The sequence below is a fragment of the Mesoplodon mirus genome (assembly GCF_964341445.2).
Source record: "Mesoplodon mirus genome assembly, chromosome: 10".
Taxonomy (NCBI): Eukaryota; Metazoa; Chordata; class Mammalia; order Artiodactyla; family Ziphiidae; genus Mesoplodon; species Mesoplodon mirus.
Window position 1 is genome coordinate 25273906 of NC_138986.1, and position 27682 is coordinate 25301587.

Consider the following 27682-nt stretch of genomic DNA (forward strand, 5'->3'; position numbering starts at 1 on the left):
CCAGATTCAGCACATTTCTGTAGGACCCTTCCAGATGGAGGGGAGGGAGCCACAGGAGGAGCCATTTTGCTAAGAAAAACTCACTTGAAGCACCTCCAAAAAGAAGTCCTTAGAGTCCTCCCCGCCCCCACGCGCGCACTCCTAGTCGGCTACAGAACCTCTGGCCACTGGGCGATTTAACGAGGTCCTCTTTTAGATCCACCGAAGCGGCCCGGAAGCCGTGGCCGCCTCCCAGAGGGGGACTGGGAGAGCCTAGGGGGACCCACAGAGGCCCCGGGGGGTCGCCGGCGGGCGGGGCGCGCTGACCCGGGCCCCGCGGGCAGAAGCGCAGGTGAGCAGCCGGAGCTGGGCTCGCCGCCGCCGCCCTCGTGCCTCCGCCCCGCGGCGCCCCACCCCTCCCAGCGCGGGGGCCGGGGATCGCGCGAGGGCTCTGCCCAACCGCCGGGGGGGCTTTGACGGGAGTGGGGCGGCGACGTGGGAACCCCCGAACCGGGCGGCCGTGCCCGGTCCGCCAGGGTACGGCCAGGCGCGGGGCCACCACCTCCCCGCGAGCGCTGGGCGCGGCGGCCGCGGGAGCCGCAGGTGGTTCCCCGGGCCGGCCCTTTTCTCCTCCCCTTTTCCTTTCTTTCGCCTCCCCTCCCTCTCGCCCGGTGTCGGCGGCACTTCCCCCGCTTCCTCCTCCCTCTCCAATCGGGAGGGAGGGAAGGAGCCGCCGGCTCTTTCCTGCCTCCCTGCAAACTTCAGCGGGACTCGCGTCTCCGCTCGCTGCCTCGCCCGCCGCGCCCCCAGCCCGGGAGCTGCTCCTCGAACTTCCTTTGGCCGCGCGGCCCGGGAACCCTGGCGGCTGGAAGGGCGCCGCTGGGCGCCAGGCGGCCGCCGCTCGGACCCTCCGGAGCCCTTCCCCGCGGCTCCCCGGGCGGCCGCCGCTCCTCCTCCTCGCCGCCCGCCCGCCCGCCCGTCGGTCCGTCCCGCCCGCCCGCCTCGCCGCTCCCCGGCGGGTAGGAGCCTCCCGGCTGCCCCCTCGGCGCCCCGCCGCCGCCCGGACTTTTCTTTGTGTTGGATGCGGACTGGCGCCCCGCGCCGACGGGGGCCGGACTGAGTGCCGCGCTCGCCCGCGCCGCCCGGCCCGGCCATGCCCTTCCACCAGAGGACCGTGGAGCCCGCGCGGCTGCGCCAGCCGGAGGCGGCCGGGGCGGCGGGCGCGCCGCTCTTCCGCTCGCTGGAGCAGGTCAGCTCGCACGCCCTGGTCTGCCTGCTGGAGCAACTCGCCGACCTGTCGCGCTGCGCCGGGGACATCTTCGGAGAGCTCGAGGGACAGGCGGCCACCCTGGGCCGCCGCACCGCAGCGCTGCACCGCCGCCTCGACGCCCTGCACGCCTCCACCGCGCGCCTCGACCACCGCCGAGTGAAAATCCGTGAGTGGCAAGCGGCTCGGGGGAGGGGAACGAGGCGGGGAGGCGCCCAGCCTGCTGCTCCCTCCCGCCCCCTGGCGGCCCCGAGCCGGCTCTCGGGCATCCGCGCGGAACCCCGGAGCCCCTACCCAGCGCGAGGGTAGGGCTCTCGAGTGGGGACGGTGAGACCCGAGACCCGGCGGCCGTGCAGGTGGCGGGCGCGTGTGTTGTTCTCGGGTTCCGAAGGTTCCCGGCCGCCTCGAAGGAGTGGGCGCCCTGATGGAGTGTGAGAATTGGGCTGGCCCCGTCCCACTGTCCGCTCCTTCCCTCTTGTTTGTGTGTGGGGGAGGCTGAGAGGAGCCCCGGGGGCGCTGTAGGCAGAGGAGGAGCCGAGGTCGTGGGAAAAGGGTCTGGGAAAGGTGGTCTGTTGCAGAAGCAGGGTACCACATAGGTATGGCCTTACTATGATTCTGGTCCTTGAGACTTCAGGAGGATCCGTTTGTGAAAATCTCTGAGGATCTCAGCGAGCGTTGGGGCTGCATTCACCTCTCTGACCGGTGCTCTTACCTAAGTACAAACAAAAGTCCGCTTTTAGTTCAGAGTTTTCTTTTTTGGTGCTAATTTTTGCCTCTTCCCGACCCCCGGCCCCTTCACTCACCCACCAGCTCTTTATAATTCAGGGAGCCTTGACCTTGTAGTGAGACTCAGCATCCCATTCGTCTTTTGTCTAAACTCCTCCAACTCTGAAAATCAAGTCTCTGTCCTGAGGTAGTGATCTCTCCAAGCATCTATTTCATTTCAGCAGCTTAACCAGCTCCAGTGAATGAAGTAACTGGAATTTCCTGTTGGCCCAAAGTAGACAAACTTTCAGTGTGATGTTTATGTGGTTTCTCCCCTTTTGGTACATGGACTTGGTCATATTCCTCAGTGTAAAGGGTAAAGTGGAGATGGTTGATGAATTGCAGGGTGGGAGGGTAGGTGTTGGTGTAAAACACGCCTAGATTTCAGCAGCTCTGGATGAAATACTGTCTCTTAGGATCACTTCATATGCAATCTTGAATAGCTGGTTTACATTCTTTTTCCATCCTTGCTAGAAAAGCTTAGCTATATTTTACCACTTTACAACTGGAACAGTTCAAGTTTTTAGTACTTTAACACTGGTGAGATTGTTTGCTGTAATACATCTTTCTCCAAGTTGTGAAGTTATGTGATGGTTTTACATTTTACAGTTCATCTCTCTGATATTGCTGTCAACACATCCTTATAAGTTGTGGGCTGTTCTCAACCAGGGAGAGTTCCCCCCATTCCTCCCCCACCAAAAAAAAAAAAAGTTAGAAAGGGGGGAAAAAGTCAAAGTGGTCTCATAAAGTTGTTGGACATAACAAGAATATATCTACTTAATGTGAATGCTGACCTCATGCATCAGGATATACTGTCTTAGTGGAGTGTCATTGTCATCTCAGTAATCACTAGATGCTTCTATGCCTTTCCCGTGTAGAGTGTCTGTGTGTAGGTGAAGGAGAATTTCACCCTTGAGGAATGCTGTGATGAGGCAGATCTGACTGCTAGGTGAACTGATCTATTGTGGGAACTGAAAGACAAGAAAAAACTCCCTGGAGGTCAAGAACTCCTTCTTTTGCCAGTTTTGTTTTACATTTGAACATATCACTTTTCTCTCTTTTCATACATATGCACCAATAGCTAAGGTTCATAGTCAAAATCCCCCAAATTCCCTGAATTAACTAAGGTTGTCCTAATTAGTGACTGAAGTAACTCTCTTGAAAACATTTCACAAGTTTCTTTGAATCTTTGGCTTTGATTTCATACTGCAAAACCTGGCTCATCCTTTTTTTTTAATGATGGAGAAGGAAGGCTTTTATTGAATATAATTATGTCTGAGAGTAGAAGTACACATATAGAGAAGAAAGCTGAACTATAAAGACATGGTGTTTTTGTGGTTTTTCACCTTCACACACTTAACTTTTTTATATGCTAAGACGCATTGAAACACTATGCATTCATCTTATTTAGACTCTGTTAGGCTTCTTTTTTTTTTTTAATGTCTTGTTCCTGTGTAAAAGCTACATTTTGAAGTCTTTTTGGTCCCCTTTTAGGCAGGTCTAGAGAATAACATGCTACATTAGAATGGACGCATACACTTTTGGACTTGAAACTGCCTGTAAAGGACATCTCTTTCATTAACTCTTAACAAGGGAGGAAATCGAATCCAAGAGAGTTGAAGTGATTAGCCCCAGGTTAGATGGTGGGCTAATGGCACAGCTGGGCCTGGAGCCCAGACCTGATTGACTCGCCTCCTGTCCCACTGCATATATCCTGCCCCATTTAGGGTTACCTGGGAATGGGTAACAATTTAGATACATTGCATAAACAGTCCCAAGGATGACAATGACCATTTAATTTCATCCTTCTTGTCAGATAAACCTTGAAATGAGTCTCCCAAGGAGCAAGTAACAGAACTGAACAGTTTATCAGAAGCCAGAGTGCAGCAGCAGTGTATATTTCACTGCCTGATGGGTCTCTACTATAATCAAGGGTGTGAGTGGAGCTGTTTAAAAAACGTATACACTTTTATCTTTCCAATACAGAAACAGCATTTTAGTCCTGTGGGCCAGTCCTTCCTCAATAATTCTGAGAAGTATTTAGTCAAGTTTGCCATTCCTCAAAATCTCATAGGTAGTCATCCAAAATAATTTTTTGTTATAATTGGGGATAGCATACATCATTTTTTCCCTCCTGCTTATCCTTAAAAACTCCCCTAATGCTTCCCCCAACACCACCAGGTTGGAGGGAGGGTTCCCATGGCATCCAGTGTAGGCATGCATCTGTTCAGTCCCTCCATCCCCACATTTACCAGTGTGGGCTGAAATCCTCTATTCATTTCTGCTCCCCTCTGCTAGATAGCAAGCTCCTGAGGTCAAGGATGGTTGCATCTTTGTTTTTCCAAAGTTTAAAACAGTGCCTGGAATGTGACAGCTCAATCGATATTTGAACTGAACTAATATTTAGTTTCTTAGTGCTCAGTGTCAGGAAGAATAACTACAGAAACCTTTGGGAGGGACTGTTATACTGACTGCTGCAAGTCTGCATGAACAAGACAATTGCTTTATTTTATTTTATTTATTTATTTTTTTAAAGGGAACATTTTGTTTACTTATTTTTGGCTGCGTTGGGTCTTTGTTACTGCACATGGGCTTTCTCTAGTTGCGGTGAGTGGGGGCTACTCTTTGTTGCAGTGTGCGGTCTTCTCATTGCGGTGGCTTCTCTAGGTGTGCAGGCTTCGGTAGTTGTGGCCCCCGGGCTCAGTAGTTGTGACACATGGGCTTAGTTGCTCCGTGGAATGTGGGATCTTCTAGGACCAGGGATCGAACATGTCCCCTGCATTGGCAGGCAGATTCTTAACCACTGTGCTACCAGGGAAGTCCCAACAATTACTTTAAAAACAAATGAAAAAGTAAACTTTCTGCCTCTTTAAGGTTATGAGTATACTTCCATTAAAGTCAAATGTCGTTAATTCTGCTGACAAAATAAGTTCCCATTAAGAATAGTGACAGTGGGGGCTTCCCTGGTGGCCGATGCAGGGGACACGGGTTCGTGCCCCGGTCTGGGAAGATCCCACATGCCGCGGAGCGGCTGGGCCCGTGAGCCATGGCTGCTGAGCCTGCGCGTCCGGAGCCTGTGCTCCGCAATGGGAGAGGCCACAACAGTGAGAGGCCCGTGTAAAAAAGAATAGTGACAGTGGCCAGAAATCTGGGTAGTTAACATCTTGGCTCTGTAAATATTCGAAACAGACTTTTCTATACAGAAATCAGTAGGCACTCAATCTAACAGCCCTGTATTATTTTTAAACCCTGAGTGATTTGTTTCTTTTTATAATTAATAATAACATTATACTATGTAGCACTTTTATAACTGAAAGAATGTTTTTCAATTCTTGCGAGGTAGGAAGGCCAGGTTGTAGTATATCCGTTTTATGGACAAAGAAATGGAAGTTCTGGAATTAGTAAGAGGTATACATATACAAACATTGAGTCTTCTGATTTCTAGTCCCAAACTTCACCTTAACAGTGCTTCCTGGGTGAATACGAAATGTAATTGTCAAAACAGATTTGGAAAAAAGATGATTTGCTGGCTTTTTTCCCTTATAGTTCCAGAAAAGCAGATTTTTCTCCCCCTTAGATTCTAGAAGCGTTGTAAGTTTAGCGAGGTTTGTTGGGTACCATTCACACCTTAGGGGCACCATTCACACCTTAGTGTATGTTAACTGTGCTTCCGTGTGGTTCTCAGCATGTGCACCCATACGTGATGGCCTTGGTAGAATGTATACAATTTTTATAGGTGAGATAAATGGCATTCAAGATAACTTGCTGACAGAAAGATCATATGGGCACTATTTTTGCATAAACAAGGTATGGGTTTGTATTGTCTGTATTAGGCAGACATTATAGCCTAATACTTTCTGGGTGGTGCTTTAAGTGTCAAACTGCATTGTCCTAACTCACAATGACTGCTCTCCTGACCCAACCAGAGAGAGGGTTGACTGGTCCTGATGTCAGGGTATCTTTGCTTTTTTCTCAGAATGAATCTTTCATGCAAGGTGCTTGTCAGAGTTGGGAAGACAATACAGATTTCACTCTTAAGAACAGGTTGTGTGATTGTTTTTGTGCCTGCTTGCCTGCTGATGAATGTTTGTTATTTCTGTGACATTGGCATAAGACTTGCTTTCATTGAAACATACCACATGCTGGGGAGGATGTTGGCGTGGAAATGAGGTCTCCACCGACCTCTAATCCCTGGATGGTCCCTAAATGTGTTAATAGAAACTGACAGCTGAGCGGCCAGATTGCACCTCAGGTTTAGGAGGCCGCAGGAGATGAAGCAGTGTTTCCCATACTTGCCTGACCTTAAGAACTGCCTGGAACTCTCGTTTGAGTTACGGATTCCCAGACCCTTCCAAAGCTGTTGAGCGGGAGTCTCCAGTATGCTTAACAAGTGCCCTTGTGTTCTTAGAGCACCGGGAGGAGTGCTGAAATAGACAGGGAAGCTCGTTGGGTTGAGAACTGGGAGACTTGAGTCTGGCTTCACCTCTAACATTTTCTTTCTTTCTTTTTTTTTTTTTTTTGGTGGTACGCGGGCCTCTCACTGTTGTGGCCTCTCCCGTTGCGGAGCACAGGCTCTGGATGCGCAGGCTCAGCGGCCATGGCTCACGGGCCCAGCCGCTCCGCGGCATGTGGGATCCTCCTAGACCGGGGCACGAACCCCTGTCCCCTGCATCGGCAGGCGGACTCTCAACCACTGCGCCACCGGGGAAGGCCTCCCTCTGCCATTTTCTAATGCAGATCTGGAGTAATTTATTCAAAACCTCCTTTCCTTATCTGTAAAATAGAGACTTTGTCTAAAATGACCTCTGTGGGCCTTTCCAATTTTGGCATTTTGAGGTGCTAATGAGGGGTTACTATTTGATAATAGTAGTATCTCAGATGACCTTGTAAATACAACTTTGATCAATAATCTCTCTCTGATTCTTATCGTTAGGCATCTAAAAAAGTGTTTGTGTCTAAAATCAATTCTTTATGACCATATGGACTCTTTTAACTCATATTTTACCCACGTGGAGCGCATGGAGCTTCGCATCTTGAGGGCTTAGTACTTTTCCAAACAGATCAGGTAGGTACTTGTTTCAAATTTGCGTATATCCTGCCCACAGTCCATTCATAGCTTCCTCTTCATCCTTGAAAAGTGATAACATCATTTTGGAAAGAGAACTGTTTAAACGCATTTGCCATATGTTAGAGTTCTTAAAAAGAGCGTTATTTTTGAAAAATATTATGAGCATATATCGTTTAAGCCAAAACATCAATCTACTTTTCGACTCCTGGGTACTGAAACTATAATTACTTGGTTTAAAAAGCTACCTACATTTAGGTTGAAATGATTTATTTAGCAACTATCTAGTTTTCCGCTATATGAGAGGAAGAGCCAGTATTAAAATTTGATCTGTATGTATTGTGTTAGGATTGGGACTAGCAAATGAAAAAACTTACACAATAGGAGAGAGATCTTTGAGAGTCTTAATACTTTGGAAGAAAATTTAGAAACAGAGAAGAATAACGCAGTGTTTTCCTCTGGCTATCATTCTAATATGTGTTAAAAATTACATTTTAAGTATAAAATAAAATGGTTTGCACCTAACTAAGCACCTAGTAACTTATTTATTTAACTCTATTTCTCCTCAAATTGGTTTATATGCTGGAATGAATTAATTTTGCAAGATTTGAAGTTCAAAATCAGCAGGATGGTGCTGGATGATGTTTCGGTTGTGGTAGAGGATGTTACATTTGTGCTGCACGCCTTAGCAGCACTTTAGACAAATGGAACAAAAGAGATGGAGCATCTGTTTTTGAATGAGGACTCTTCTGAGAAAAGGCCCTGGAGGTCCCAGCCTCAGTCCCTTTCCTTGTGAATTAAATGACATGTCTGTGAGAGCATTTAGCATCACTCCAACCGAGAAATGACATTAGTGGTATCAATATCTAGGCAGCAGCACAATTCCAGCTTCTGGTATTGGGCTGTCTTTTCGGCAACTTTGTACTGTCTGATAGTAAGGACAGCTAATGTCAGAACACTTGCTATAGGCCAGACACTTTACTATGTACAACAACTCCAGGAAATGGATACCATTATTATTTCTGTTTGACAGATGATGCAGCTAAGCCACAAATAATTTGTCTACATTCACAGCTAGTAAGCAACAGAGCTGGGATTTGAACCCAGGCAGACCTGTGTCCAGAGCCTGTCCTAGCCATTCTGTGGTACTGTCTCTCCTCAAGTCATGATATTTTGTACTCAGATGAGGAAAGCTGATGCTAAGAGGATATGGCAGAAACCTGGCAAATGTCTGGTGGGGGCGGACTGGGGGAAACTCTAAGTCTTTTCATCTTCTCCCTTTTCCTTCTTTTTTGGTTTTGAAACCTCTCAAACTATTAGCATATAGCCAAGAAATTTGAGACATGCCTCTGAAGTACTTAGCACAGTGCTTGGCACACAGCTAATGTGTATATAGCCTTTGCTGTTATTTTGATGACAGTGAAGGCTGAGTTAGCATCTGAAGGTACATGGATGTTCATGTACTACTGCAGGTGGCCCAGTCCGTCTGAGGCCGCTCACTGAAGCCTAGAAGATGAAGCTTTGGTCAGAGATAAACATACAGATGCTTCTCATGTGAAAACCAGAGAGTTCTGCCCAGGATCTTAAAGTACACGTGGTTCCTGACAGGAAGGTGGGAAGGGTGGTGGTTTCTTTCTGCCTCCCAGGGGTCTGGCCTGTGGAGCTGGGGTTGGAGGAGCGAGCCTTTCTCCCGGGGCCTTTATGAGGATGTCTGAGAGCCCTCTTCACCTCCATTTCCTCCTTTCTCCTGTAGCAACTGCAGACCCAGTTCAGCTCCCACTGGGTGCTTAGCTCTAAGAGCATCCCCTTTACCCCAGATGCCCAGGGAGCTGTCAGCACCTAAACCCTGCTCCTACCCGATTTCACACCCCCACTCAGAACTTGAGGGGAGCTGCTCAGACCTCAGCTTTCCCTGGGCATCTTGGGACGTAGAGCAGTTGTTAGCAGTATTTCATTCACCTCGTGTTTCCCACACTTTCTGAGTTATCAGATGCACCTGGGCCCTGTTTAAAAACAGATTCCCAGAGATTCTGGAGACTCTGAGTCAGCAAGTCTGGGGTGAGGCCAGGAACATGCCTGGCTGACAAGTACCCCCAGGTGATTCTGATTAACCGAGTTTTGGAAACACCAGTCTGTGTTATGTGTTAGGAATCTGGTCCATTGAAGATGGCGGGCTAGTCCTCCATTCATGAAGTGTATTTGGGGTTATTCTGCTAGTGCTGAGTTGTGAGGGGTACAAGAGGAACAGGGTCCTTCTTCAGGTACTTTACCATATGGTGTCAATGATTCAGTGTGTAAGTAGATATTAAGGAATTAACCATTATTGACAACATTATTTCCTCCTTTCTGGAATAAGATTTTTTTTTCCCCTGTGGGATGGTGGGAATTTTCTTCCATTAGTATTCTCTTTTTTTTTTTTTTTTTGCAGCATGCGGCCCTCTCACTGTTGTGGCCTCTCCCGTTGCGGAGCACAGGCTCCGGACGCGCGGGCTCAGCGGCCATGGCTCACGGGCCTAGCCGCTCTGCGGCGTGTGGGATCCTCCCGGACCGGGGCACGAACCCGTGTCCCCTGCATTGGCAGGTGGACTCTCAACCACTGCGCCACCAGGGAAGCCCCATTAGTATTCTTTTATTTTCGCTTATTCTTCTGATTTGTTTCACAAGAAATTACCCACCCACATCCCCAGAGGAAAGCAGTGTCTTGCTTGGGGAGAACTAACAACTGTTTCTGGTTATTCTGCAGGGAAATCCTCTCCTGTTCTTTTCCTCTACTTTTTACCCCTTCAGATTAAAAGCTGGTAAAGTACTGTGTGGAGGATTGTGCAGTAACTGGCTGATTAAAACGGCAGTAACACATGGTAGAATAAAATGGGGGCTTGCTACATGGCTATATTAGACATCCGATGCAATGTTCTGAGGACTCAGAGAACACAATGTATAGCAAAGGAAATCGAGTTAAGTGGAGGCTATGCTGTGCACAGCCAACTTATGCCTATGTTGGCATCTGAGAACGACCGTTGAGGCGCTCTGCCATTTGCCCGCTGATGGGCTGGCTGCTGTGACCATGATCTAGGCAAGGGCGCCGCCTTCCATCTCTCAGGATGTTCCAGCTGTACTTAGCTAGCTGGTGGCAACTCAGGGAGCTCCAGGTAGCCTGACTCTACAGCTGGGATTCTTTACTTCTGCATTATACAAGGGCTAAGGTTGGTGGAAAATCATGCATTCCAAATAATCTTAGCATAACTTTTCATTTAATTTATGGAATAGGCAATACATTTACATTGTTGAAAAAAATATGTACAAAGTTAATGCATTGAAAAGTCTCACTCCTGCTTCTGTTCCCTTTCTGCCTTGTCCTCCCCCACTGCACTAGAATAACCACTTTATTAACTTCTCTGTATTCTTCCAGAATTTCTTCATGCAAACATAAAAATGTTAATTTATGTTATTTTCCTTTCGTTGCTACCTATCGATATATAATTTCTGGATTGTCCTATTGCCTTTGTTTATTTGTGTATGTGATCCAAAGTGATTATTTTCATTATTTTTCTATATGTCTTTTAAGCCAGTTTCTTTTTTATTTGTAAAATTGAAGTTAACTCTCTTTTTTGTCAGAGAATGCAGTTGATTTGAGGAAAACAAGATTAGTTAACCTTGAAATGGATTGTTAATCTAAGCACCTTCTTAAATGTTTTTTATTGCCAGTGTTTTGATTTAGATACATTTAAAATATGAGCTTCCCAAGAGATGATTAATCTTTTCCTGTATTAACAAAGGAAAAGGGAGGAGGGGCTTCTGTTAAATGTATGTATGAACACTGTAAGTTGAGTTTATTTAAAAGTGGGCATTTTCTGCCTTTTGTCTGGATATCCAGTGTGCTACATGTGAATTACTTCCTGACGTGGGAGAGGACTATTACTGATATAGGGCTGCATTTGAATTTTAGTGTGGAATGTTTTACTCTGAGATAGTCACTTCATTAACTACATAAATGCATATGATCTGGAGGTCTGCTTGGTATTTTTAACTTCACTGTCTTGGTTATATCTACCTTAAGTGCAGAGTACAGTGCAGAGTGACACTCATAGACATTTGAATGAAGCAACTATGGACATTTGAGTTATTTTTTTCCAGGTTGTCAGCCTGCTTAAGACCAAAGGTTGGTACTGAATTAGTACAGAAATGACTAACTTAAACATTATTCATGAGTGTAGACTCAGAAGCTTAATCATTGAATTACACAGCCTACCGTGTAGTTTTGTGTAAATAAAAGTACATTAAAAAGGTTTCAGCCTTGGGGCTTCCCTGGTGGTGCAGTGGTTGGGGGTCCGCCTGCCGATGCAGGGGACGCGGGTTTGTGCCCCGGTCCGGGAGGATCCCACGTGCGGCGGAGCGGCTGGGCCCCTGAGCCATGGCTGCTGGGCCTGCGCATCCGGAGCCTGTGCTCCGCGGCGGGAGAGGCCACAGCGGTGAGAGGCCCGCGTACAAAGCTTTCAGCCTTGCAAAGTATGCCATCAAATAGTTCTGATTATAAAATTATAATGTATATTCATCACATATTTCAAACCTGTAAAGTACAGAGAATATAAAGAAGAAAAAGTATTACAACCTAGGGAGTGTCCATTTCCTCTTTTTTTTTTTCTGGTTAATAAATATGTATGGATCTATCTATAAGTATAGCAATAGATAGCATTTTTAACAGAACGGGGAACATCACTGTTGCTATATAATTTTTTGTCCTGATCTTTTAAAACCTAGCTTATATTGTGAGAATTTCCCCCAGGTCATTGACATCTAGAGGCTGTTTTAAATAGGAGAAGCATTGGGGTGCATCTCTCTGACAATCTCTTACTTTGCTTTGGCTCCCAAGTGAAGTCCTTATGATGTTCCCAGGGGTCTGTGTGTTCACACAAGAGTTATCAAGCAGACAGAATTTTTTTCTTTTTTCTCCTGGTGCTTCCTAGGGTTTGTTCTGTGTTTAGTTATTTGAGAACTTGTCAATTGTACTCATGAGTAGTGTCTAGGAGAGGATGTGTTGGAGTTTTATCCGTTAGTCCAGTGGATTGCTAAGTCTTTGTCATTATCCCCATCTGCTTGAAAAATTCATCATATTTTATGTCTAAGACTGTTTGCCCAATACGAGGGTTCTCTGTATCCTTGCAGCAAACAGATCGTTGAGTCAAGAGATAGTTGTCTCCTTCCTTCTTTTTTGGTTCTTTAGTTGAGCTGCCTTCCTGTTGGTACTAACAAATACTATGTTGCTGTTTTTCCTCTGAAGTTACATTTCTTTTTCCCTTGAAACACAAGTAATATTTCCCTTTTCCCTTAACCAAAATGGCAATTAGAAATCTGTCTCAAGGTTTCTCACCTTGGCGGGCACCTTGTCTTGGCAACATATGTGGTCTGTTTAGATTAAGCTCAACAATATTTAAAAACAAAGGTCTGTCAACTATCTCTTGCTGCAACTTTGGTTCTTGTTTTGTGGAAAGATGAGGATTAACCTTGTTCCTTTTATTGTAAATGTTGGATGGGTTCGTTGAAAAATGAATAGTCTGTGGAAAAATAGGGGGATGGGGCAAATTCACTCATGATAACGGTGGCAGGGGATGAAGGTGTGTAATGGGTGGGAGAAAGGTCTTTGAGTGCCATTAGTACATTTCATATAATCTAAATATATTGCTTGTAAATTGCCCAGTCCGCTTAATAATAAGTATTTACATTAACATTGATGGGATGACATTTGTAGCTAACATTTGTAGGCTACTTACTGTGGGCCAGCTTCATTAATCCTCATAAAAACTGTGTAAGAGAGACGTTACCACGCCCACTTTACTGATTTTACTGAGGGGCACAGAGGTAAGGTAATTTGCCCAAGGTCACAGAACTGGTAAGTGGTAGAGACAAAATTTGGTATAGGTGAGTTCTGTGTTTAAACATTTTATTTGAATAATTTTAGTTAATTTTTGTGAACTTTTAAGTTCATTTTAATATTGAAAAATTTCTGAATATGCCTAGGGGTTGATAGGTATTTTCTATTTTATTCTGGTAATTTTTAATCATTTTGCCACTAGCCCAGTGGCATGACCCATGGAGGTGAATTAGCAGCCCATGTGACAGTGCTCTTGTGAATCTGTAGAGAATTAATAAAGTTTGCCTGGTTGGTTGAGCTGCGCTGATGAAAGGTGCTCTCGTCTCTAAATACAAAGTCTTTTTGTTAATGCGTTCCATCTTCTGGTCTCTTTTCCTTTGCCAGACATTCATGATCAGTGTCAGAAGAGAGGTGATATAGGAACAAATTCAATTTCAGGCTTTTTTTTTTTTTTTTTGCGGTACGCGGGCCTCTCACTGCTGTGGCCTCTCCCGTTGCGGAGCACAGGCTCCGGACGCGCAGGCTCAGCGGCCATGGTTCACGGGCCCAGCCGCTCCGCGGCATGTGGGATCCTCCCGGACCGGGGCACGAACCCGTGTCCCCTGCATCGGCAGGCGGACTCTCAACCACTGCGCCACCAGGGAAACCCCAGGCTTATTTTTATTTAGTGCTAAGTTAAGGGGGCAAATTCTCTTCTTGCCTTTCCCTTCTCTCCCCAAGCCTGCTGTACTTAAATACTGTGACACTGTAACATGCTATCTCAAGCCTATACCTCAAGGAAATGGCTTAGTTTACTTGTTAGTGATGGAGGAGACTAGCTGGTTGATACTTCACTCTCTAGCACATTTACCTGTGTTAATGGAAAATACCTTTAACCGCGTGGTGCTTGCTGGTGGCGGCGGCCACGGGAATTGGGATCCATAACCATTAACTTAAATCAGCAGTTCTCAGAGTGTGATTCCTGGGCCAGGAGCATCGGCATATCCCATGAACTTGCTGGAAATGCAAAATCTTGGCCTCCACCCCAGGCCTACTAAGTCAGAATCCGTGTGGGTGGGCTCAGCAATGTGCTGCCAACAGCCCTCCAGGTGATTCTGATGCTGGAGTTTGAGAACCACTGTCTGCAGTATCAGCTGGCCAGGGGCCAGAGGAGTGAATCTTCTTAGAGACCTGTAGCCTGCGCTGTGCTTGGGGCAGTGACTGGGGCTGCAAAAGCTGAATCCCCAGAGGGCTCTTTACCAAGCTTGCGCCTCTGCCGGGGCAGTTCGGGTTTATGAACGGGCGCTTCATTACCATACAACGGGAGTCTTGCCTTGAGAGGCTCGGAACCCTGCCAGTCTGTGCCTCAGAGGCACACGGGCTAGCTGGCCTTCGCTCTTTGGAGATTAATAACCTGCCCCCCTGGGCTTGCTTATCGTCCTCAGGGCTAAGGGCAGCCTCTCTGATTTCCCTTTTCCCAGGAACTTTAAACAGCATCTAGAGAGCAGGGAGGTGACTCACCACAATCGTAGGGTAGGGACACAGTTTCTAAACAAAATCTGAAGGGAGAGGATTATTCTTTCTAAATACTGATTACATAAAACCCCCATTTCGATATTTTAGTGAGTGCCTCCTAACGAAAAAACGGAACTAGGAAAACTTGAGGCAGACATGGGAAATTTTACTTGCGGATGGGACTTACATGTTTGAATAAATGTGAGAAAAATATACAAGCATAAACGTATTGAGTACTTGGTGTTCTGTTGCTGGTGGTGGAATCCTATTTTGCTTTACCCAATATAACTCAGCTTTTCCATGGATTATTTTCTTATTTACGTAAGCTGTCCATAAATTAGCTGTTAGTACATACAGTATAATCCACTGTAATTTGGAGAGGTCAAAGATAATTGAAGCAGTTTGATAATGGCTACAGAGCCTAGTAAAGAGACAGGCTGTGTGACCTTGAATAAATTACTTAACCTCTCTGTGCTGTGTTTTCTCCTTGGTAAAATGGGTATTGTGTTAATGGTAGTTGTGTAGATAAAATGAGATATATAGAACAGTGCCTGGCCCATACAAACAAGAAATATTAGCTGATAGGTACTTTGGATTGGCCCTTACTATTTTTTTTTTTTTTTTTTTTTGCAGTACGCGGGCCTCTCACTGTTGTGGCCTCTCCCGTTGCGGAGCACAGGCTCCGGACAAGCAGGCTCAGCGGCCACGGCTCACGGGCCTAGCCGCTCCGCAGCATGTGGGATCTTCCCGGACCGGGGCATGAACCCGTGTCCCCTGCATCGGCAGGTGGACTCTCAACCACTGTGCCACCAGGGAAGCCCCGCCCTTACTATTTTTAAAAAACTTTTAACTTCTTTTTTCTGAGTGTATTTCAAAATTGAAGTGTTAATAAAGTTAAGACTTTGGACTTAATTATTTGTTTGGACCCTAATACTGTAAAGTTTCCTGATGAGTGTTCTGGTTAATTGTGTTCTGGTTGATTTAGTTTTCTAGATAGCTGATAATTAGGTTTGATAATTGGGTTGATTGTGGGACTTTAAGATCATTGTTTTGGATATCATGATAATTCAGTTCTGAAGGTCTAGAATATTGGATTAAATTTTTTCAGTGTGTTCTCTAAAAATAGTGTTTTGGTTACATTTTGATGTGAGTTTTGATGTCATTTTCCTCTTTTCAAACTGGGATCAGATAAAATGAAGTTAGGGGTTTTGGTTTGTTGAGTTCCAATGAGTTGGTTTTATTACACACATAATCTCTAATTTAGAAACCTATCAAGTTACAAAAGTTAATTTTTAAGTTGTTTTGAACTTGTAGTACATTTCCTCTTACAAACCATGTTTCCAAAGCATGACCAGGCTCAGGACACAGGGCAACCCTCCCCGAAATCCTGTTCAACCTGAAATATAGATATCCAGACCTACAGTGCCTCAGGGTCAAATCATCACATGAGAATTTGCTGTGGGAAAATGGATTATAAATGGCAACCAGGATACAAGATCAACATTCTTCTGTCCTCCGAACCCTTTCCCTAAGCTGTGTGACACTGGCTTCATCTATAGCATGAATGATTTGAATCAGGCCTCCAAATTCCGTTTTGGAGGGGAGGGAAGGTAGACGTTATGGTTTTGTGATAGCAGGATGTGTGAGTTATAAAGCTCTGGAAGCAGAGGGTAGGGTGGCTTCCAGGATGCATAGGTGTATGCGACTGAGCACGTTTTAGGTCTTGTGCTTATTTAGCAGGATCTTGGCTGTGGGCACTCATTACAGTTGAGAGGTCTAGGCCGGGTCGGGGAAGGAGAAGCCACCAGCAGCCTTGCAGGTTCATGTGGGGCAATTGGCAACTGTATGCAGAGCGTTTCAAGCTGAGTGTTTGTAGTAGGCAGCTGCTTATAGTGCCTCTTTTTCTAGGAGAGTTTAAATGGATGAGGGTCAGCAGTTTTATCAGTTTCAAAAACCCACTTATTATAATCCTTATTTTTTTGCTTTTACTTACCAGTTTTATATGAGCATGCATTTACATTTGATTTCTGTTCGAAGATTGTGTGTGTGTGTGTTTTTTTTTAAATAAACAATATGTAAAGCATTAAAGATCCTTTCCACTTGCACTCAGCATTCTCTGGAAAAGGATCTGAATTGTTTATAGAATCCAGCAAGCTTTTGGTAGAGTACATGTTTTTAAATCATCTTGAACATGTAAAGAAAAGACAGACTTGAGCTTGTTAAAAAAAATTACTCCTGTCAACTCCCATGTAGCTTCGCCTGTCAAACAAGACTTGAAAATGTTTTCCCCAAGTGGCCATGTCTTAACAATTTATGTCCTTGAGGGAGTTCCTTGGAAGGAACTAAATTCTGGGAGGTCACATTTTTCTTTCAAGTTTGATTTCCAAAGTGAAAATGAACTTCTGTTTTTTAACTTGAACTTTGAAAAAACTCGACGAAGAGCTTTTAGAACTGTGCAACGATTGTGTTATACGGAACTGGGCTTCCCCATCTCTGTAGCCAGAAATGAATCTTGACAGTTTCCTTTGTAGCTATAAAAATGAAGGGAGAAAGAGAAGAGGTAAAAAAATGCTGAGTCTTAGAAATTGTTCTAGCCACTTAAATCTTAGCTACATAAATGTCTGTTTATATTGATGGGACAAGACCAAATAACAATATATTTTTTTTCTAGTGAAATATTTTCTCCCTTGGGAAACCACTTTGCTTATTTCTCAAGCTTTCTCATTGAAAATGTATGAATAGCCAAAATCTAGTATTTAGCATAATTAGGAAATGTACACTTTTGACAGTCCTTGAAAAGGAATATATTTCATGTTTTGAGAGTCATATGTAGTACTTTAAGCTGAGCCATGGTGAGTATCTGTTTCAGGAAGAATTGGAAAGGATTCTGAATTACCTGCAATGTCCCTTTTGTTCAGATGTTTTTGCTGTAACCATTTTATATTAGAAATAAACCATCATCTTTCAGATGGCATTGGATCTAGACAAAGCTGAAGTATCCTGTTAGTATACTGTGGGTTTTAATTTTCCTGGGTCACAGATAATAATTAAATGCTTTACTTTTTATTTTTTTATTTTTTTAAATTTATTTATTTATTTATTTATTTATTTGCATTATGTGGGCTTCTCACTGCTGTGGCCTCTCCCATTGCGGAGCACAGGCTCTGGACGCGCAGGCCCAGCAGCCATGGCTCATGGGCCCAGCCGCTCCGCGGCATGTGGGATCTTCCCAGACCGGGGCACGAACCTGCGTCCCCTGCATCAGCAGGCGGACTCTCAACCACTGCGCCACCAGGGAAGCCCCAATGCTTTACTTTTTAAATCTTATTGTTGAGTGGTGGGTGGTCAGAGGAATAACTATGAAGGGGAAAGAAAATCATAAGGTGGAGGCAATGATAAAATTCTTCATTGGCTGATTCATAGTTATTGCAGCACCTTTAAGGGTAATGTATTGTCCTTAGCATTCAAGGATGTAACTGCTAAGGGTCTGTTAAACTACTGCTTTAACTTTTCCCTGTGGCTGTCGAGGATTTATGGTGATTCATTTCATGCTTCCTTTGATGAGAGCTGGCTTCATGGCCATGGAAATGAGCAGCGGGGATTGGCTCGTGTGAAAAAACCTATAGACGTGGGTCATATTCTATCCTAGAACCATTTGTCCTTTCCTCTCTATGTATGTAAAATGGTACCTGTATTTCTGGGCTGAGTTAAAAATCCCTTTCTTTCCAAATGTCTCTCTTTTCTACTTAATAATAAAAATTAGAAAATGGCTGGCCTTTCATGTTATCTATCTCTAAAGTCCAACAAAAATACTAATTCCTGGTCTTCCCTGGTGGCGCAGTGGTTGAGAGTCCGCCTGCCGATGCAGGGGACACGGGTTCATGCCCCGGTCTGGGAGGATCCCACATGCCGCGGAGCGGCTGGGCCCGTGAGCCATGGCCGCTGAGCCTGCTTGTCCGGAGCCTGTGCTCCGCAACGGGAGAGGCCACAGCAGTGAGAGGCCCGCGTACCGCAAAAAAAAAAAAAAAAAACTAACTAATTCCTCAAGAATGGGAGCTGCCTTATGCTGCTTAAGGTTCTTTTATGTGCACTCATGGATGTTCAGACAGAAATCCAGAAACAGTATCTGTGGGTGACATTGGAAGAGTGTTGGAATTTTGAGGATTTTACCTTCTAATGCTTGACACTATGACACTTGGGCAAGTTATATCACCTCTCTAGGCTACAGTTTTATCATTTGAAATGTAGGTGAATGAGATTACATGATCTCTAGAATCCAAAGTAAAGAAAGAGGATTTTTTGTTTGTTTTCCTTAAAATACCTAAGGAACTTCTCACATTGGGATGCTATGAACTGACATCAGGTAGAATGGACAAATAGGGTAAGAATTTCTGGTGATTTCAGAAATTATATAGTATGACTTTGGTCACTGAATGCAGCTGGCATTTCTCTGCTTTGGGTTTTAAAGAGGAGTTATATTTTCCTTGGAGTCTTGTTTAAAGTTGAGACTGTCCATGCTGGTTAACACTTGGCATATGTGTCCATTGTAAGAGTTCTTTCCCAGTGATTCTAAGGTTTTCATGCAGTGTGTAACATGTATTAGAATGTCTTTCTGACTTCATAGGAAGAGTGAAATATTAGCTGTTACAATTATAGAATTCCATAAGTAATGAACTTTTTTCATAGTCCTGTTCCCTAAGATGCAACTACTATTGGCAGGTGGTGTATAACAGAAGGATTTGAACATCACGGATATTTTCCGGTTGTTCATTTGATATTTGCCTTTCTAAATTCATGTTCATGAGAGTACGGAAAGGATATGAAAGTAGAGAAGATAATGAACAAAATAAAGATACATTCCTTTGAACAGGCAATTAAAGGGCCTGAAATTCTTTCTGTTAGATGCTTTGCGTTTTGACTTACTTGGGATTTGGTGAGAGAATGAAATTCTAGAAGAGAATTGAAAACATTGTGGTTGACCAAACAGTGACATTTTATCCTCCTTTTCTTTCCCTGTTCTTTAGAATAATGTCTCAAGTATACGCGTTTCCATTTGGTTCTTTCCAAGAGAAATTACGTTGTGTTGAGTGATGGTCATGCTATCCTCTGTAATTTTTTACATACAGCAGAACACAGGCTTCACTTAGATGATTTTTGCATTATCTCACATGATGACAAAACATGAAAATCCAAATTTTGATGTAGACTAGAAAGCAATTCTTTTTTTTTTTTTTTTTTTTTTTTTTGCAGTACGTGGGCCTCTCACTGTTGTGGCCTCTCCCATTGTGGAGCACAGGCTTCGGACGCGCAGGCTCAGCGGCCATGGCTTACGGGCCCAGCCGCTCCGCGGCATGTGGGATCCTCCTAGACCGGGGCACGAACCCGTGTCCCCTGCATCGGCAGGCAGACTCTCAACCACTGTGCCACCAGGGAAGCCCAAAAAGCAATTCTTAGTGTTGAAGTTTTCCAGTATTTCAGTCTTTTTTTTTTTTTTAACAATGCCAGAAGTTGCTTCATTGTTTTTTTTTTTTTTTTTTTTTTTGATTCTCTCCTTCCTTTTACCTCCTATTGACCAGTTGTAGACAGAAATATTCTTTTTTTTCTTTTTTTTTCTTTTTCGGTACGTGGGCCTCTCACTGTTGTGGCCTCTCCCATTGCAGAGTACAGGGTCCGGACACGCAGGCTCAGCGGCCATGGCTCACGGGCCCAGCTGCTCCGCGGCATGTGGGATCTTCCCAGACCGGGGCACGAACCCGTGTCCCCTGCATCGGCAGGCGGACTCTCAACCACTGCGCCACCAGGGAAGCCCCAGAAATATTCTTTAATTTCAGTAAGAAGGACATTGTTATATGGTAGAACATACCTTTTACTGTCCTACAAAAAGCTTTTAATTAAAGAGTTGCTGTTGTAAACTGTTATTGGACTTTGAACTCTGAAACAGCCCAGGAATAGGCATTTTAAAATTCCACTTTGGTTGTTATGCTTGTGCTATTAAGTTCAGAAACGGGACTCTGCTTGCCTGTTCCTGCATTTAGCGTTCTGTCTGGAGTTGCAGTTCTAGTTCTTTGCCTTGGCTAAGGAATTGCCATCTTTAAAGGGATGTTGACACCAGTTTTCCCATGGAACACGGCTCTGGAACGCTAATGACTGCAAATAGATGCAATTTGACGTCTAAAAAAAACCTGATAAAAATATTATTCTATACATTTCAGTGAAAATATTCCGTCCATAGTCATTTTGAGAGAGTATGTGTTTCATCCAGTGTTATTGCTGTTGCTAAAAACGTCGAATTTTTAAAAAATTGAATCTGGAATCTGTTAGCACATTTATATTTTTGGTTTGTGCTTGTGTATTAGTTGTATGATTAAATTCTCATTGAAAAGGTGCCAGTGCTACAGGATTTTATTCCCCACGCTCACTGGTGCCACTCCCCTCTGCAGAGTTAATCACAGTCAGCACTTTGGTGTCTGTCCTCACAGCTCCCATCACATTGTTTCGTCATCCTCCTGTGGATAGACTTTTAGGTTCTTTTTCAATTTTTATCATTTCAAGCCACGATGCAGTGAAAATCCTTGTACCCATCTCATTGTGTAGCAGTATTGATAATATCTGGCGTTACTGTGAAGCTGTCCTTTGAAGAGCATGGATTTTGCTTTTGGCAAATTTCTGGCAAGAAATCTGGTGATAAGGTGTGTGTTCAAGCTCTTCAGGTATTGAACATTTTGACATAGAGTGAGAGTTTCCAGAGTTATTCCTGGAATAAATGTCTCAAGATCATTAATTCAAAAGATGATATTTATCTGGATATAGCAGTTCCTAGAGGTGTGTGTGTGTTTAATTCATCTCCTTACTTTATAATCAGACATGATACTTGATGTGCCATTTGAATTGTGTTTAGTTATAATAGATGATTTTCCTGAATCTTTAGTTAAATAAACGTACTCTGATTCATTGTTGACTTTCACCCCGCAAATGATAACGGCTGCTGTTTTTGACTGCATGGCCTTTCCTATAGTTTGTCAGTCTGACTAAATCTACTGACTCTTTCAAGGAGGTGGCATTTGAGCTATGTTGTGTACTGTTCCCCATCCCTGTGTGCCTGTCCACTCTCCTGCGTTCTCACGGCACCCTGTACCTACCCATCTTAGAGCAGCTGCACCTGATGTCGTGTTCCTTCTTTACTGTGTGTGTCCTTGCAGATAAAGTGCATCGAGAGCTGGCGCTGTTTTACAGATCGATTCATCCCCCAGCTAGACACCGTGTATTTATTAAACTCATGACTGAATACAGTAGTGGAATAACTGCAGAGAGACTCTGGAGCTCACACTGGGAGGGACTTGGTCGCTAGGTAGAAAAACAAGGTGCTGTGATTCAGTGGACAATAGGGAAATTAATGGTGTTTGAATAGAGGGGTGATAGGATTATACCTTTAATTAAGGAGATTAAGTGTTGTAATGTACGAGATGAAATAGAAACCTGAGACAGGAGTTTAAAAACAAGTGAGGACGAGGTTAAAGTGGTCTGGCTTGTGTAATGATAATAGCAAAAAAGAAAGGAGACAGTATTTTAGAATAGAATTTACAAGAATGACAACTGACTGGGTGTAACACCCGTGTATTCATTCAACTACCCGTGTGGTATGACGCGCTGGGCACTGTGTTAGGCATCGGTGGGAAGGGGCAAAGGACAAGCCTGCCTAACAGGTGTGGAGAGCGGGTGACCTGTAGCATAGCATGTTGATGCAGCTACAGTTGACGTAAAGTCAGGAGGGAGGAACTGGTTTTGTTGGGCAGTCTTGTTAGCTTTTTTTTTTTTTTTTTTTTGCGGTACGCGGGCCTCTCACTGCTGTGGCCTCTCCCGTTGCGGAGCACAGGCTCCGGACGCGCAGGCTCAGCGGCCATGGCTCACGGGCCCAGCCGCTCTGCGGCATCTGGGATCTTCCTGGACCGGGGCACGAACCCGCGTCCCCTGCATCGGCAGGCGGACTCTCAACCACCGCACCACCAGGGAAGCCCCCTGAGTTCTTTTGAAATGGATTTTGGGTTTAATCTGTGTGGAGGTGATAGTTGAAGCCACAGAAGTAAAGCAATGCAAGAATTCGATTCTGCGTTGTTAGAAAGCTAAGTCGCTGTCTGTTGTGGCGTGGTGCAGAAGCCAAGGGTTTCTGAAAGCCCTCCCCCCTCACATCCAGGGCAGCAGACACAAGGAGTGAGAAACGAACACTGAATTTAGGGGAGAAAAAGGGAAGGTGGAAAGTCGACAACATGAAGATGAAGGACCAAAGAACTGCTTACTTTGTTGTATCTGTTTCTTATTCCACTCTTCTGACTTGGCGTTCATGATGGTTAATTTTCTGTGTCGACTTGGCTAGGCTGTGGTGCCCAGATGTTTGGTCAAACACCAGTCGAGGTGCCGCTGTGGAGGTATTTTTCAAGTGTGATGAACACGGAAATCAGTAGACTTTGAGTACAGCTGGTTTCCCTCCATAATGTGTCTGGAGGATCTCATCCTATCATTTGAAGGTCTTAAGATACAAAGACTGAGGTCCTCCCAGGAAGAGTCAATTCTGCCTCCAGACTATAACGTTGGGTCTTCCCCGGCTCTCCGGCCGCCCTGCAGATTTCAGACTTGCCTGCCCTCGCAGCCGCATGAACCGATTCCTTAAAATAAATGCCTCTCTCTAGATAGATGGGTGGACACACACACACATGCACACACACATGCACACACACACACAACATACATACCTACACATACACACATACACTCTAACATGTCTAGAGGCAAGTTGTAAATATCTTCTATTTATTGAGCTTATTCTTTAGCATTTAGTGTCATCCCGGGTTTTTGAGCCTTTTGACAGACAATTTAAATTCTCCACTTCTCAGGCAGTTTCCGTTTCTGCTCTTGCTCAGTTAGTACCTTGTGTGCGCCCCTCTTGGGCATTATGTTATCGTAATTGTTCGTGTGTGTGCCTGTTTCCCCAAATGAATCTGCAAGTTCTTGAAACTTATGACTTGCTCCTACTAGCTTGTGTAGCTTGGGTAGACAGCCTAGTGGGCACATAAGAATTTGTCAGTATGTGTCTACTGAGTGAAAGAGTTTATCACTGACTGATACTAGAAGGAACTTGAAAGGAGACATACTAAAATGCAAAATAAGTGTGACCACACGGAACCAGAGAGGCTGGCAAGCACATCGGCAGCATCTGCTGGATCCTAGTCTTACATTGGATGGCAGGTGTGAAATGTATTATGGTCATTTGGATACCACAGCGAACCATTATCTAATCAGTATTTGTTTTTCAATTTGTCAAATATTTACTCAGATATGACTTCTCCAGTCATGGCCAGATAAAGCTAGACTTTAAAATATTTCTTGGAGGCTTCCCTGGTGGCGCAGTGGTTGAGAGTCCACCTGCCAATGCGGGGGACACGGGTTCGTGCCCTGGTCCGGGAGGATCCTACATGCCGTGGAGTGGCTGGGCCCGTGAGCCATGGCCGCTGAGCCTGCGCGTCCGGAGCCTGTGCTCCACAATGGGAGAGGCCACAACAGTGAGAGGCCCGCGTACCGCAAAAAAGGAAAAAAAAAAAAATTTAGAGACATTTTCAAGGAAACACAGAAGCATCGGGAAAGAAAAAGAAATGCTTGTAATCTCATCACCCACCAAAAAAATGAACGTTTTTTGTATAGATCGACCTAGAATTTTTAATATACTCAGACATATGCAATGATAGCATATTGTATATGCTGTTTTGTTAATTGCTTTTTCTCAAGTAAACATGTCATGACACCTTTAGCTGTTATTAACTATACATAATTTTTAATACCTGTGTTGTATTCCATTACAGGGAAATATATATTACTTAATCCCCTTATTATTGGACATCTACTCTCTCTCCTCCTCCTCGTCCCCCCTCCCCTTCTTCTTCTTCTCCTTGTCTTCTGCCTTTCTATTTTAAACAGGTGCTCAGTGCATATATTTGCACCTATATCTTTCTACACTTAACTATTATTTCCTAAGAATGAATTTTTAGAAGTAAAATCTCTGGGTCACTGGTAGCCAGCTTTATTTTTAATGGAGGTTTTTGCTACATGTTACCTAAGTGCCCTCCAGAAATGTTTTACCAATATATATTAATTCCAGTGGTGTAGGAGAGGTCCATGAAAGGCGTCCTTGCAACACGTGCAGGTATGTGACTGACTGATTGCGTTTTTTTTTTTTACCCTTTCTAGGACGGGTTCCTTTTTCTTAAGTTTTGAATATTCTGCATAAGATCTTGTTCAACTTGTTAAGCCTATTAGTAATTCTACCGGGATAAATTAATAGTCGTCATATATCCAGGCTTGTTTGAACAAAATGCTCAAGCATCCAAAATATGAGTAGCCAGTCTTGCAGCATTCGTGAGTGACTCACTTGTTTGTTTGAAATGCAAAAAGATGGGAGGAGGCAAGTCAAATGACTATGAATCTTCTTTAAAGGAACCATAGTACAGTATGTAAGACCAAAGGACTATCCCCAACCTCAATCCTGGGGGGATGGAGTATAGCACATCAAATCATGTCATATTGTCATAAAAATCCAAACAATTACCAATGATACAACTATCAGTTAAAAATAATGGTTTTGCAAGGACCAGGATCACATCATCTCAGTTAGTATCTTAATGCGTCTCTGGGTAAGAAATGTTAAAAGAGTAACTATTGTAGCCTCACATTGAATTTTTCTCATGGATTACAATTAAACTACACTTGTAATGTTACTTCATGATAATCCAGATATCTTTTAGAATGGAAAAAAATCTCTGAAAGCTATGGTAGTTATTTCTGTTTTTGTTGTTGCTCATAAAGCTACATTCATTTAACATAAAGGACTATCGTTTATTCTAAGATCAATTTTTTTTTTTTTTTTTTTGTGGTACGCAGCCCTCTCTCACTGTTGCGGCCTCTCCCACTGCGGAGCACAGGCTCCGGACGCGCGGGCTCAGTGGCCATGGCTCATGGGCCCAGCCGCTCTGCGGCATGTGGGATCCTCCCGGACCGGGGCACGAACCCGTGTCCCCTGCATCTGCAGGCGGACTCTCAACCGCTGTGCCACCAGGGAAGCCCTAAGATCAATTTTTTGAAAAACAGTTTTATTCTAGGAATAAATTTGTTTCCTCATTGAAATTATTCAAGACTCTTTTTCCTACTTAGATTAAGTTCTGTCTCCATGAAGCCCAGGACATTCTAGAAACTTAACTGAGACATGGTTTCATAAGATCAGTCCTGGTATTTCTTGTCTCTGTTTACTGCAGTTAACAAATGTAATAAAAGGTAAATCTGAAATATGAGAAATGAAATTTAAATTTTCTCCTGTTTAACCATTTTTATTTTTTGATTAAAGATCGTTAAACAGTTGTTGGAATTTTGAAAATATATGGATAAATTTAAAGTAGTTCCCATGGTATCTATAAATTAAGGGGGTATGTGGAACTGTATAAATCTGCCTTTCTGTGTCTGTGGTCAGAGTCCTATATTTTTCTTTCCCAGAGTTCAAGGAAGGAGTACTTTTATAAAAAACATTTCTGTGTAATCAGGTTTGTGCATTCGATTCGTTCAGTATTCAGATGGAAGTTCTAAGACACACATCAGTGAAATCTTCTGTGCTCAGACTCAAGTTATAGCTAATTGAAGTCTTAGAGGTTCCAGCACAGCCTAATTAAGAGGTAGAAGAGGTGCTTCCCTGGTGGCGCAGTGGTTGAGAGTCCGCCTGCCGATGCAGGGGACACGGGTTCGTGCCCCGGTCTGGGAAGATCCCACATGCCGCGGAGCGGCTGGGCCCGTGAGCCATGGCCGCTGAGCCTGCGCGTGCGGAGCCTGTGCTCCGCAACGGGAGAGGCCACAACAGTGAGAGGCCTGCGTACCGGAAAAAAAAAAAAAAAAAAAAAGAGAGGAAATGGAAAAATAGACAAATGATATAAAAACATAGTGCTGCTCCTGAGTGTGCTGCCACAGGAGGGGAATTACGTACGTGTGGTTACCACTGCTAGTTGGAGTTAAATCTGCCAGGTAAAAACTTCTGGGCTCCAGGGTCTTCAGTCATGTGGATGTTTAACAAAAGATACAGTCTTTTGCATCAGGAAAGGAATAAGAAAAATGTGAGGTATTATGTGAAAGAAGGATATCATACAAGTTATGTATTTTATAAATTTATTTATTATTTTGGCTGCATTGGGTCTTCATTTCTGCCCGCGGGCTTTCTCTAGTTGCAGTGAGCGGGGGCTACTCTTCGTTGCGGTGCGCGGGCTTCTCATTGCGGTGGCTTCTCTTGTTGCGGAGCACGGGCTCTAGGGCTTCAGTAGTTGTGGCTGGAGGGCTTAGGTGCCCCGCGGCACGTGGGATTTTCCCGGACCAGGGCTCAAACCCGTGTCCCCTGCATTAACAGACAGATTCTTAACCGCTGCGCCACCAGGGAAGCCCCAAGTTATGTATTTCAGAAAGGGTGTGGCAGGGAAAAGTAACTCTCCCTCTCTTAATTAACTCGCTATGTACTTGCCTGACTCAATGTTATATTCAGTTAACGTAATAAGTAAAAATGTCACGAAGGACTTTTTTTTTTTTTTTTTTTTTTTGCGGTACGCGGGCCTCTCACTGTTGTGGCCTCTCCCGTTGCAGAGCACAGGCTCCGGATGCGCAGGCTCAGCGGCCATGGCTCACGGGCCCAGCCGCTTCGCGGCATGCAGGATCTTCCCGGACCGGGGCACGAACCCGTGTCCCCTGCATCGGCAGGCGGACACTCAACCACTGCGCCACCAGGGAACCCCACGAAAGATTTTTAATACTGTGTATTTTTGTAATTCTCAGGCTCTTAAATCCTCAATGAGTCAATCGTTAGATGTTAGAGCATCATTCTCTTAACTCCTGATCCGTAATTTGGTAGGAGATGCACAGTATTATCTTGGCTTCTCTTCGGTTGTAGAGAAATACTGTCCTTCACAGCTGCCATTCAGAAGTGTCTTAACTTTATTCGTACTTTCACTAGTGGTCAGGAGAAGTATGAGAGTGAGTTTGTAAGAGCAAAGTTCAGTATTAGTGCACGTATCTCAAGCTACTTCCCTGTTCTCTCGCCCTTTGTCAGTATGTGTAATTGTTGACTACCTACTCCAGCCCTGTCTTGCTTGAGTACAGCTGTAGACTTAGTATGTGTGGGAGAACAAGGGTACACCCGCAAATATAAAAGAAATGAAACATTTTCAAAGTT

At 44.5% G+C, this 27682-nt stretch overlaps 1 protein-coding gene across 3 annotated transcripts in view; it reads left to right on the forward strand.

Moving 5' to 3' along the window:
- Positions 1 to 1000: 1000 nt before the first annotated feature.
- NHSL1 (NHS like 1) overlaps positions 1001 to 27682 on the forward strand; it is a 249052-nt gene continuing 222370 nt past the window's right edge. For all 3 annotated transcript variants that reach the window (XM_082633918.1, XM_082633912.1, XM_082633917.1), the window contains exon 1: positions 1001 to 1415. In XM_082633918.1, the coding sequence (XP_082490044.1) occupies positions 1133 to 1415 (283 nt within the window). In that variant the 5' untranslated portion in view covers positions 1001 to 1132. The remainder of the gene's footprint in view (positions 1416 to 27682) is intronic.